Source organism: Bufo gargarizans, chromosome 7, assembly GCF_014858855.1.
Source record: "Bufo gargarizans isolate SCDJY-AF-19 chromosome 7, ASM1485885v1, whole genome shotgun sequence".
Lineage (NCBI taxonomy): Eukaryota > Metazoa > Chordata > Amphibia > Anura > Bufonidae > Bufo > Bufo gargarizans.
Window position 1 is genome coordinate 57,674,411 of NC_058086.1, and position 13,630 is coordinate 57,688,040.

The 13,630-nt window shown below is 40.6% G+C and overlaps 1 protein-coding gene across 1 annotated transcript in view; it reads left to right on the forward strand.

Annotated features, from left to right (window-relative positions):
* Window positions 1-13,630, forward strand: part of PAPPA2 (pappalysin 2) — a 209,485-nt gene that overhangs the window by 69,957 nt on the left and 125,898 nt on the right. The window contains exons 4-5 of the mRNA XM_044301283.1: window positions 6,045-6,190; window positions 10,044-10,337. Coding sequence (XP_044157218.1) covers window positions 6,045-6,190; window positions 10,044-10,337 — 440 coding nt within the window. The remainder of the gene's footprint in view (window positions 1-6,044; window positions 6,191-10,043; window positions 10,338-13,630) is intronic.

Genomic DNA, 13,630 nt, shown 5'->3' on the forward strand with positions numbered 1-13,630 from the left:
TTAATAACAGATCCCAGTAGCAAATGGATGTTTCCAAAGTCAGCTCCAAGTGGGGTTGTCTTCTGCTGGCCTATAGTTATGTTAGAACCCAACAGAGACCCTCTTGTTAACTGGTGGACTGGCCTGACCATGAATTTTGGGGTCCTCATATGGATAAGGGACACATGTTTGAGCCTAATAGGACTATTTGAATCAGTAAAAGTAATAGAAAATTAGACATATCTATGCAGAAACTATCACTGAACAGTTAAACTCAGATCTTTCTCTTTTACATTTGTACAATCTGCTGCAAAGAGCTTCCAATATTTTATGGATATAATTAAAAATAAGGCTCTTTCCTACAGACATGAATTAATAATCTAGCGATAGAGCAGAGGCGGAATCCATGTAACTAAAGTACGCAGAGCTGAATTGATTTAAAGAACAGCTATGCTATTCTGAAATGTTTCTTTTGTTTGAAAATGCTATTTGAAATCCCATCTATGTGTTATAATTCTTATCCAACATCCTGGTAATGTCACAAGTATGCATCTAGTACTCAGTTTTCCAGGCTGGCAAAGGTGGCTCCATGAATAAAGTCTGCTGTTTGGTCCACAGGGTTGTGGTAAGATTAGGGTTTGGGTATGGTCCCAGCGCTCTCTCTTTCAATTCCCTGTAAGGAGCAAAACCAGCATCCAAAGGAATTTTGTAAAATAAAAAGAGTAATGAAAATCTGACCAAATACTAAAACCATTACAGTTCTTCTGACCCTATAGCAGACCTCCTGGAGCCACCTCACCTGGCATAGTCTTTAGGATAAAGCCAAGCAATGTGAAATGCTAAGCATTAAAAAGAAAACCCAAAGCCCCAAACCCAACATTAGGCAAACGGCCATTGTGATGTGTAATATATTGCTATTTTGTAACATGAATTTGGATAAATATTTAAACATTATGTAACACAATGGTAGGAATATGCAACGATAATGTTCTGCAAATTGAATCCAGTCCACAAAAGAAAGATATCTTTAGAACAATTGCTTATAAATCAAATACCTCTTTTCAAGGTCCAAAATTCTGAAAAGAAAACTACTTTCTAAGAAAAATAAGTTCCAGTTGAAGAATCTAGCAGTTTTGTTTTAGTTGTGTTCAATGGGTCATTCCCCATAGTGGATATGCCATAGTGGACATTCCATCAGTATAATATATTTCGGAGCTGCATTCACAATTCTGACAGGCTTCCACGTAAAAATCTTGAAATTCCTTTCTCACTGTCTTCCTGAAGATGCTTTGAAGATTTGTGCTCTGTCAATGCAGCTCTTGAATGTAATACAGATGGCAATTCAATGCAATCATTAAGTCAAAGCAAAAAAGGTAAAGCATTGTATCTACAAAGTTGTTCATTTTTTTTGTGTACATAATAGTTATATGCAAGGCTTTGTTCACGTCTGTGTTTGACATTCCATATTTGTGTTGCATAGGAACAGAAAATACAATTCAAGCCAGAGATGAATCATGATGGATATTAGGGAAAAAAGCAGTGCCCGATGGACTCCATTGACTTTAATAGGGTCCATCGGATGCCTGCCACTTTACTGGACAATATATATTTTACTATAAATGTGCAATGGATGCTCCTAATGGAACCTCTAATGCCTATGTGAATGAAAACTAAACTGTAAAACAAACCTGCCAGACGATTTCTGCTGTCCTACCAGAGGACAGGATATGATGGTTTATAACAGGGGTCAGCAGCCTCCGGCACTCCTGGTGTTGTGAAGCTACATCTCCTATCATGCACACTTTTGTGGCTGTTCTCTGAAAGGTAAAAGGAGCATGCTGGGAGTGGTAGTTTCACAACAGCTGGAGTGCGGAAGGTTGCTGATCCCTAGTTTATATCGTATTTATATGGCGGTTTTATTTGGTTTGGATCAGGATTTCTGAGAAAAAGGCAGATTAAAGGGGTTGTCTGAGTTATTTTTTTGTTCTTTCTATGTTCCTAACTAAGCAAATGTAACAGCTTTCCAATTAACTCACTTTATCTCCAGTGGCTGGTTTCTCAGATTTCACTGAGGGTCACATGACCTGTGATGTCAGCTTCTCTCCCTGCTCTGATAATGTTCAGTTTACAAGCCTGTAAACTAGAAGTCACTGTGCTGACCACGCCCCCTTCACTGTCGCCTGCTCTATCCTAGGATTCTTAACCCCTTCAGCTGCACACACTGGGTATCTGCAGCAGTGACAATTCTGGGCACAGGAGCTGACAGACTAGAGCGTTGCACAAGAAGGTAGGGGGAAGATCCTGTGTGTATTAGCAGTGTCATTATACAGCTGGGACTTGTAGTCCTACACATACAACATGCTGCTGATTCTCCCAGCAGGCAGACAGGTCACTCAGGGCAGCTCTTGTATTCACTTCCTTAGCAGTGTCATTATACAGCTGGGACTTGTAGTCCTATACATACAACAGGCAGACAGGTCACTCAGGGCAGCTCTTGTATCCACTCCCTTAGCAGTGTCATTATACAGCTGGGACTTGTAGTCCTACACATACAACATGCTGCTGATTCTCCCAGCAGGCAGACAGGTCACTCAGGACAGCTCTTGTATTCACTCCTTTAGCAGTGTCATTATACAGCTGGGACTTGTAGTCCTACACATACAACATGCTGCAGAGTCTTCCAGCAGGCAGACATGTCACTCAGGGCAGCTCTTGTATCCACTCCCTTAGCAGAGCAGGGGGAGGGAGGGGCAGAGATTGTTCTTATTGCATGTAAACAAAGGGCCACAAAAGAACCAGGGAAATGAGGAAATATATATATATTTTTTTTTGCATAAAACTTGCTTAGCTTAGTTATATATTGCTGCCCATCAGATTTTCAGTGCTATAAAAAAAAAATTCATAACTCGGACAACTCCTTTAAGGGTGCATTCAGACGACCGTATAAATAGGTCCGCATCCGTTCTGCAGTTTTGCGGAATAGTTGCAAGCCCATTCATTTCAATAAGCTTCAAAAGATGCGGATAGCACACCGTGGGCTGTCCATATCCATTGTTCCATTCCACGGCCCCGCAGAAAATATGGAGCATGTCCTATTCTTGTCTGCAACCGCTGACAAGAATAGGCATTCTCTATATAGTGCCGGCCATGTGCGGTCCGCAAAACACTTACAGTCATGTGAATGAACCCTAATCCTGACAGGACTCTTATGAGAGACAGCTAGAGTCCTGACAACCCCACCTCCAACAAGATGATTGACAGCTCTCCCTCTATCAATGTGTTTGTGCACAAAGGATGTCAATTATCCTTTGTGAGTGGGGTAATCTCACAGTCTTTCCTAGAAGTCCTGTCAAGATTATATCTACCTATATATCATAAAGCTCACCCGCTCCCCCCTCTGTAATATGCTGCTCTCCGATTGGGCAGCAAAAATAGCATGATAGGTTCACTTTAAGTTTACTAGTAGCTGATTTCTAAACCCCTTTTTTACAGTTCTATCTCAAAGCTGTGCCTCAATGGCTGCCATAAAACTGCCCATGTCCATTAAATGGAATCTGTACAGGGAGTGCAGAATTATTAGGCAAATGAGTATTTTGACCACATCATCCTCTTTATGCATGTTGTCTTACTCCAAGCTGTATAGGCTCGAAAGCCTACTACCAATTAAGCATATTAGGTGATGTGCATCTCTGTAATGAGAAGGGGTGTGGTCTAATGACATCAACACCCTATATCAGGTGTGCATAATTATTAGGCAACTTCCTTTCCTTTGGCAAAATGGGTCAAAAGAAGGACTTGACAGGCTCAGAAAAGTCAAAAATAGTGAGATATCTTGCAGAGGGATGCAGCACTCTTAAAATTGCAAAGCTTCTGAAGCGTGATCATCGAACAATCAAGCGTTTCATTCAAAATAGTCAACAGGGTCGCAAGAAGCGTGTGGAAAAACCAAGGCGCAAAATAACTGCCCATGAACTGAGAAAAGTCAAGCGTGCAGCTGCCAAGATGTCACTTGCCACCAGTTTGGCCATATTTCAGAGCTGCAACATCACTGGAGTGCCCAAAAGCACAAGGTGTGCAATACTCAGAGACATGGCCAAGGTAAGAAAGGCTGAAAGACGACCACCACTGAACAAGACACACAAGCTGAAACGTCAAGACTGGGCCAAGAAATATCTCAAGACTGATTTTTCTAAGGTTTTATGGACTGATGAAATGAGAGTGAGTCTTGATGGGCCAGATGGATGGGCCCGTGGCTGGATTGGTAAAGGGCAGAGAGCTCCAGTCCGACTCAGACGCCAGCAAGGTGGAGGTGGAGTACTGGTTTGGGCTGGTATCATCAAAGATGAGCTTGTGGGGCCTTTTCGGGTTGAGGATGGAGTCAAGCTCAACTCCCAGTCCTACTGCCAGTTTCTGGAAGACACCTTCTTCAAGCAGTGGTACAGGAAGAAGTCTGCATCCTTCAAGAAAAACATGATTTTCATGCAGGACAATGCTCCATCACACGCGTCCAAGTACTCCACAGCGTGGCTGGCAAGAAAGGGTATAAAAGAAGAAAAACTAATGACATGGCCTCCTTGTTCACCTGATCTGAACCCCATTTAGAACCTGTGGTCCATCATCAAATGTGAGATTTACAAGGAGGGAAAACAGTACACCTCTCTGAACAGTGTCTGGGAGGCTGTGGTTGCTGCTGCACGCAATGTTGATGGTGAACAGATCAAAACACTGACAGAATCCATGGATGGCAGGCTTTTGAGTGTCCTTGCAAAGAAAGGTGGCTATATTGGTCACTGATTTGTTTTTGTTTTGTTTTTGAATGTCAGAAATGTATATTTGTGAATGTTGAGATGTTATATTGGTTTCACTGGTAAAAATAAATAATTGAAATGGGTATATATTTGTTTTTTGTTAAGTTGCCTAATAATTATGCACAGTAATAGTCACCTGCACACACAGATATCCCCCTAAAATAGCTAAACTAAAAACAAACTAAAAACTACTTCCAGAAATATTCAGCTTTGATATTAATGAGTTTTTTGGGTTCATTGAGAACATGGTTGTTGTCCAATAATAAAATTAATCCTCAAAAATACAACTTGCCTAATAATTCTGCACTCCCTGTAGTAATACATGAGTAGTACAGAGTACAGATAAAGAGTCCAGATCACTATTTTTATTTTCCTGTTGCTGTCAGAACTTAAAGCTGCAGTGAAATACACAGTCCGGACTGCTGTGCTAACTATAATGGAGAGGACTCATGTGCGCATGCACAGCAGTCCTGACAATGTATTTCAGTGCAGCTCTGCGCGCTGACGGTGAGGGAACGGGGACAGTAGAAAAAAAAAAAATAGTAATCTGGACTCTTTATCTGCAGTACTACACATGTACTACTGCGGATAATGGTCCACAATCATGGTGACAGATTCCCTTTAAAGCGGTCTGTACTGCATAAGGAGGTCTTCAGTTTTTTTTGAACATGCAGTTTCACTGACGTGAGGAATTCCATCAACATTATATTACAGTTTCTGTTAATGCTGTTCTGTAATAATATATTCTGTACAGTAGTTCCAGAGATGGACTTCTCATTAAACCAAAGCATTGATCCAGAAAAATGCTTAATTTCAATTTTTTAAGGGTACAATTCTTCAGCCCCTCTAGGGGGTTCTACAATTTGGATCATGGGATGTAAATGAGCATTTTGATTAAATAACGCTTTCTGTAATGGTTACTCAATAGTGAACAGACCTTCATTCCAGCACTCAGCCTTCCGTTCCCTGGATGGCTGTATATGTCCTAATTGCATTGCTTTTCGCATCACATCACGGCATTCCTTTTGCTCTAATGCTTTCTTTTTAGCATATTTATTATTGAAAAATGACACTATATTGACTGTTCTGCTGGCTAACGTTGTTATCGCAATGACTTGATTTTATTTGAGAGATTGCCACTAGATCTTGTGATACTAATAAACAAGTTTCTTAATTGCAGACTAAATAAAACTGTTCTGTAGAGACAAGTTTTGTTTAATGATCGTTTGCTTCATCTTCTCTTTTGCATCCTAATAGGGCATATATGAGTGTAAAGGAACTGAGAGATGCCTTGCAGTTGAACAGCACTTTGTTCCTGAATATTTTCTTTGCTGGTTCTGCAGGGGAGGAGTTAGCTGGAGTTGCAACTTGGCCATGGGACAAAGATGCCCTTGGTGTTCAAGGCAAGTAATGCTCGTAATATCTACAAGCGGTTGAGAGTGATCTTTGCAAGTTTACTTTTAGTTGCATTGTACAATTTGCGGTTTTCATTGCACACAAAGAGCATACCATGAATAACATCACCTACTTTATTTCTGAGTCAACCGATATGAACTAGATCCTGCAAGTCATTGGCTTCAAATGGATTTTTCTTGTGCTGGAACTTTAGGATTTATTATTGTGTTGGAGCTTAAGTTCTCTGGAGGATCCTTTGCTTGGCCATCCCACTTGTAATAGAGCTAATCAAAAATTACCATCAGTCAATGGTCTGTGATGAGACAAGGCTGGCAACTCCATGTAACTTACTGTAGAACTAAAAAGCTGTCGGTAATTCAGTTAGAGGGGCATCACTACAATAAAGCAACTAGACCAGGCATGGCCAACCTGAGGCTCTCCAGCTGTTGTAAAACTACAACTCCCACCATGCCCTGCTGTACGCTGATAGCTGTAGACTGTCCGGGCATGATGGGAATTGTAGTTTTGTAACAGCTGGAGGGACTCAGGTTGGCCATCCCTGAACTAGACATTTGCACTTGATCATTTGAAGATGCTTCAGGTCAATTTTACTGGTGCCTTTTAAGTTCTCGGGGTATTAGGGTTTGGTATATTTTTCTTTGCTACTGACACATTTAGGGCATTTATTTTACTTAAAGCGGTTATGCACCTTTTAGATATTGATGACCTATCCTCTGGATAGATCATGAATATTAGATCATTGGGGATCTGACACCGGCTCCTCCACTGATGAGCTTTGTTTGGCAAGCTGGCATCAGTGGAAACACAACTGTGGATGAAGCTAGAAGCAGAAGACTCCATCCACTGTGTAGTGGGCATGTGAGCATACTCCAGTTCAACCCCTTTTCTGGTTCTGTCCACTTTTTCTTTTTTTTTCTTTTCTTTTTTTTTTTTTAACTGTCTACTTTTTTGTTACCAGTGCTATTGGATGGAGTCTTCTGGATAGAGTCTTCTGCCTCCAGCTCTGTCCATAGTTTTGTTTCCAATGCCGCCAGCTGCCACAAGCAACTTAGCAGTGGGGCTGCAAGGTATCGGATCCCCCACTGATCTCACACTGATGACCTTTCTGAAGAATAGGTCTTTAGTATGTAAAAGGTAGATAATTACATAAAATGCACATATTTGTGCCTGGAAAAAAATAAAAAAAGTTTATTTTTATCAAAAATGTTGTTCCATTTGTTTTCCTGCAACCTGTGCATAGTCTCCTACATTGCAGGCTGCTTAATCCTGTGTGAAATCTGTCTGTTGAGCACTCCGCTGGCTCAATTTGTAGCTGCTCTCTCAGAAGAGCAGAGAGAGAGGGACTATAGTTTGAGCCATCAGAAGGCTTGTTTCACAAGGTTACACACTGAACAGTACTGAGAAGCCTGTAATGTATGTGAATACAGTGTTGGCTGCAGAAGACAAATGGCTCAAAAATTTTAATGAAGCCAAATTATTTTTGGCCATAAAAATATGCATTTCTGTAAAAACAATGCCCCAAATGTAAGAAACCGCCTGGACCTTTTCCATATTGTGCATTCTTATGGTTGAGCTCATGCCATATGGTTTGTAATATTAAATGAAATGACAATTTAATCATAGTGTTTAAAGGCTATTTTTGTTCACACAAATAGAGCCTCCATTGTCTTCGTTACCAGTTATATATATTTGTTTGCTTTAAATCATGGTTTTGCTGGCTTCACGTCAGTGTATATATCAGTTTGCTAGTCTGGTGTGCATTACCAAGCCTTTCATCAGATGTTAATTTCGTTGGGCTCCTTCTTTTAAGTGCCAGACATATTAATTACATAGCAATCGCTTTATGCAACTTTGTTCCCTCTTATTTTAAATAAAAAGTAACAGAAACTTCTTGGCAGGAAAGATAACAGCCAAAACAAAACGCTGTTTCTTTAAGTAATGGGTAAATTTCATCCTATAATAAGTAATGGTTTTCTAAGTGCCTGCTGATTTATTTCTTTGTATTATTCAGTCTTCTTTTGGAAATGTCCCTATTTAAATTATAGACACGCTATTTAATTTCACACTTCTAAAAAAAAAGAAAAAGAAAAAGTAAAAAACACAGAGTCTTCTGTAATTACAGCTGGAAGGGAAGTTACTGGAATATGACCAGATCAGTGGACAATGTAGAGCCAATTTAATTACATCAAGAGGGATGGATGCTCGAGACATTAAGCATTTCATTGTGGTTAAAAGTCGCTTTGTATTGCACTAAATGACCATCAGGATGCTTCAAGTTTAAAGCGCATGAAGCTTCAATGTCATATGTAGTGTCCCTATCTATATTTATTAGAATACTGGTCAGTTCTAGCTTGCTCTGCAATTTGTGACTGTACTGTCAAGGGAAGAAGTTGCATACAGATTTTCTCATGGAGCTTTGTTCGTCTTCTGCTCTACTTTTTCTACTAAAAGTATCTTTTCATTTGTTTGTCATCTTTAGGATTTTCTTTTATAATGTGAATCCTTTCAAAAAGTTTTTGAGCGTAAAAAACCCCAATACGGTTGATTTGTTGATGGAATTTTTACACGTTTAGAGGGCAGTTTTAGAGGTTCATCGTTTACACGGACTACTCAAAGGAGTTGTCTCATTTCTGAAATTGATATCATATCGCTAAGATAGACCATGAATGTCGAATATGTGCGAGTCCCACCTCTGGGACCTAGTTCTGTCTTCAGAATGGGGCCCTCAAAGCAAACGTAGAGTTGCAAAGCACGCACCCGCCGTTCACTGCTTTGGGAGTACTAAAAACAGCAAAGACCCAGCCATCCCACAACTGTGAATGGAGAGGTGCCTGCGCTTGTGCACAGCTCTCTCCATTCACCGCTATGGGACTTTCAAAAATAGCTGAGCATGCTATTTCGAAACTCTGAAACATCCTATAGTGATGAATGGAGAGCATGCTGCACATGCTTGATATGCTCTCCTTGTTCTGGAGTTAGGAGCTGGTCCAAGAGGCGGGACCCGCTCCTATGTAACATTGATGGCATATCCAAGCGATATGTCACCAATGTGTGACATGAGACTTGCCCACTAGAGTAACAAAGGATCCTTCGTTGAAACTAGGAAGTGATACAGCAATGCTAAAAGCAAAAAGTCTAGCAGAAGACAATCGCATTTGTAGCAAATGGATTCATTCACATATAACTTATTATACCTTATTGATGATATGACCTGTGTGTAAAATGATAACAACAAAGGTTATAATGCAGTTAAATGGAGGTGCACATGTTCTTTATAGATGGAGGTGTGGCCACATTTTATGTGTTGTGCCTAAAGATTCCCAGTCTGACCCTGTGACCACCTATGTTTTTGGTCAGAATTGAAGGGAAATTGGATACATATTGATTCCATGTACAGGAACTCTTTATGGTATTGGCTGCCTTGGATAAAGCAGCGTGGGACAAACAGATCTTGTAACCATGTGGAGCTAATAAAAAAAAATGCACAGAAGCAAGTACATTTCTACTTGAACTTTCTCCATTCCAAAATTTGCCATTTGGACTTTACTTTCATGAAATATCTGAAAATTCAGCAGCTTGCCATTCAGAGACAGAGGACATATCACACTGAGCATTAACAGCATTATTCCAGTAAGCCTATGAACAGCAAAAGGGCAGAAGAAGGCTCCAAACCTGGAATAATGCAGAGTCTCTCGATAGACCACCATTTTGATGGAGAGACTGTGGTGGAGATTCATGGACTTCAAACTCTAGAACATTGTTTTGTAGCTAAAATCCATATCTCAGGAACTTGCAAATATGCAATGTTTATGTAATAATTTATATAATTTCTTTTTGCAGGGGGGATAGTCTTGAACCCATTTTATTACGGAATGCCAGGCCATAGCAACACAATGATTCACGAGGTGGGTCATGCCCTGGGCCTGTACCATGTGTTTAAAGGAGTCAGTGAACGTGAATCTTGTGATGACCCTTGCAGTGAAACTGAACCTTCCATGGTTACCGGAGACCTATGTGCGGACACAGCGCCAACACCAAAAAACAACTTTTGCCGAGATCCTGACCCAACAAATGACACCTGCGGACCAATGTCTTACACTGGAACTCCTTATAACAACTATATGAGCTACACGGGTGAGACTAGTGTCAATTTTTATTTCTCAGTATATTTGATGATATATGTGCACATTATGTAGATACTTCAGAGTCTAGTTTGGTGTTCATAGGTGAACATCATGATTGCTTCCTCTGCACTCCTATAGCCACAACCCTGTCTTGAGGACTCAGTTAAAGCATAGCTGCTTATTCATTTACAACATTTTTCCTACAGGTGCCTGCATCATCGCCTCTGGAAGGGGGCTCCAGTAATAGCCAATCCACATTGGCTTCCATTTACAGAAGAGGTTGTCAAGATTAAATATTCCCATCTTGACATCTAAGTTATAGCTGCAGAATATACCATAAATCTCCAGTAGGTGCGGGTCCCACCTTTTGGGCCACCAGGAATGAAGAGGTGATGATGATGCATGTCATCTCCATTCACTTTTGTGGGAGTTCTTTAAATATTTGAGAGCACTTTCACTCCTATAAAAGTGAATTGAGAGAGCCGTGCGTCCGTGATCACCTCTTCATTCCTAAAGCCCAAGAGGTGAAACCCGCACCTACTAGACATTTATTGGTGGAATATCATTAGGATACTCCAACAATGTCAGATAGGTACGTGTCCCACCTCTGGGACCCACATTTATCTCTAGAACAGGAGCCACATTTATTTATAGAATAGGACCCACAAAGGAAGTGGAGAGCAGCCTCCATTCATCTCTAAGGTACTGCCAAAAATAGCCGAGCACTGGTTTGGCTATCTCTGGCGGTCCCAGCGCTTGCGCTGTGTGCTCTCTATTTCGGTTCTATGGGATTTACGAAAATAAAAGTGAATGGAGAGCATGCCTCACATATGTGGTGCTCTGTCCTTCACATTTGGGGGCTCGTTCTGGAGATAGGTGCTGGTCCAAGACGGGACCCGCACCTATCTTACATTTGTGGCATATCCTAACGATATGTCAACAATGTCTAAGATGAGACAAACCCTTTAAGGCTCCATAGGAAAAAAGAAAGCCGCTACATTTTTCCAAGGTCACAGTTTCAGTTTCTTTTTCTTTAAACGAAATCCATAAGTGAAACATTCAAAATGTATAGGATGGTTAAAACGAATAGAGCTGACACTTTTATATAGTATATCATTGAACTATATGCCATTTTCATAGATTCAGTGACACATTATGTAATAAAAATGCTTTTATTACAGATTCCCATTAGTGATACACAACAAGCAATAATAGTTTTCATTACCTCACTGAGCTGTTTTAATTTGCCATGCTGTGTTATTTAGATTTTACTGAATCCAGGCTTTCTGCCACCCTAGTTTCTCTCCCTAAGTCTTATTTTTTGGGGCCAGAACAGTGTCCCTGCTGCGTTTTAGAATTGTATTTTGCATGGATGTATTCAATCAACGCTGTCGTTACGTGATGGAGGCCTTATATATGAAATATGTCAACATTATGGTCATGGCGTGAGCTCTATAAAAATGAAGCCATGAAATATAGACTTTGGAGCGTTGCACAGAAAAAAGCCTTGGGTTCCACATATGGTGTGCACACCACCAACTGTTCCTCCATGTCATATCATAATTCTTATCATCTACCTGCATGGTTGGTGGAAATGAACACATCATGGACATATTTCATGTGCTGACTGACCTAGTTAATATGAGTGAATTTGCTATAAATTTTTATGTTTTCCACATGCTCAAGGGAATCTATTATTTAAAAGGGTTTGTTGTGCACTAAACAATAAGGCCAATTGCTGCTGAGTTCTGAAACTTTGTAATGTACTCTCCAGGTCAGTTCAACTCCTGTAGCCAAGATCTTGGCATCTTCACTGCATGTGTGCTTGCTTATGCTAGCAAGTCTATACAGTGATGTCATGGACAAGCTGCTTGTGGGATCGGTGTTATCCCACTGGAAATAACGTGGGGGTTATAAACAAAGCAGGTTTACTTATGGGTCTTTCCTCTCTTGGACAAGCATTCACTGATCAGTAACTGTTCTCACAATAGCAATAATATTTCAGTCCTTAATTTCTCCATGTCAAGAGGACCAAATGCCCTCTAATGGGATTTGGAAAGTCGCCCATGCACTGCATCTGTTGGGAAGGGATTCCCAGACCATACATGGTGGCCCAGTTATGTGCAAAATCTACATAGGAACCATTACCATCTGGAAACAACAGTCTCTAATTCACATGTTTGGCACTACTTTTTCTCTAGGATGGAGTTTTGATGGCACAATACCCAGTCCCCATCTATTCTACCACTTTACAGACATTAGCATCTCACTTTCCCCAATGGAGCTCACAATCTAAGTTCACTATCAGTATGTCTTTTGGAGTGTAGGAGTGACCGGAGGAAACCCTTGCAAATGCAGAGAGAACAGACAAACTCCATGCCCTTGGTCGGATTCGAACCTTGGACCTCAGTGCGGCAAGGCACTAGTGCTAACCACCGAGCCACCGCGATGCACCATGTTTCCTATAAAAGGATACAAGGGTACTCCCCTGTGTGAAACCCAACAAAATTATGGTATCCACACCACAAGCATAAAGGCTTACCAGAAAGGGTTTTGCATCCCTGGGCACAACTCCAGACAACACATGTAGCTTCAAACCGGGGACAGCTGCCGCTCCACTCCTTGGAATTCAGTCGAATCCCACCAACAAATGCAGAGATAATGAGGGTAAAAATGCAGATAAAAATTAGCTCTTCTGTGTTAGCGAAAAAAAAAACACCATAAAACAATTAAAGCCATGTGCATGAGGAGATAAATAAATAGATAACAGTGCAACTCGTTCCAGTAGCGTACAGTTCTTTTCTCAAGCACATAAAACAGTATAAAAACTTCTGCAATAAATACCTCCAAGCAGGAAACAACATACTGAGATTAAAGGCAAGATAGGCACACCGATTAGCAAATCAAATGACATGAGATTTGTTCTGTGATGGACAGAATGGCCAATGAATCAAACTTGAAATGACATGCTAGAGTTGATGCCAATGTAGGCATGGGCACAGTCTATACCCGCTCACTTTATATGGTTATTGATAGGACATCTTATCACACAAAAGTAAAGGAATGCTCCCAGCTGCTGCACACTGTCCTGCATGCTGCAAAATTACAACACATTTTGGAACTGTAACAGAAATTGAAAGTGATGGCGAGCACTCAACACCTGGAACCAGTTAGTGATGCATAAAATTATTTATTAAATCACCATATAACAATATGACATATAACATATAAATGGACCATATAAACTAAAATACAATAAAGATGCCACTTAGGGAATGGTTAAATAGTAACAGTCTCTTCTGT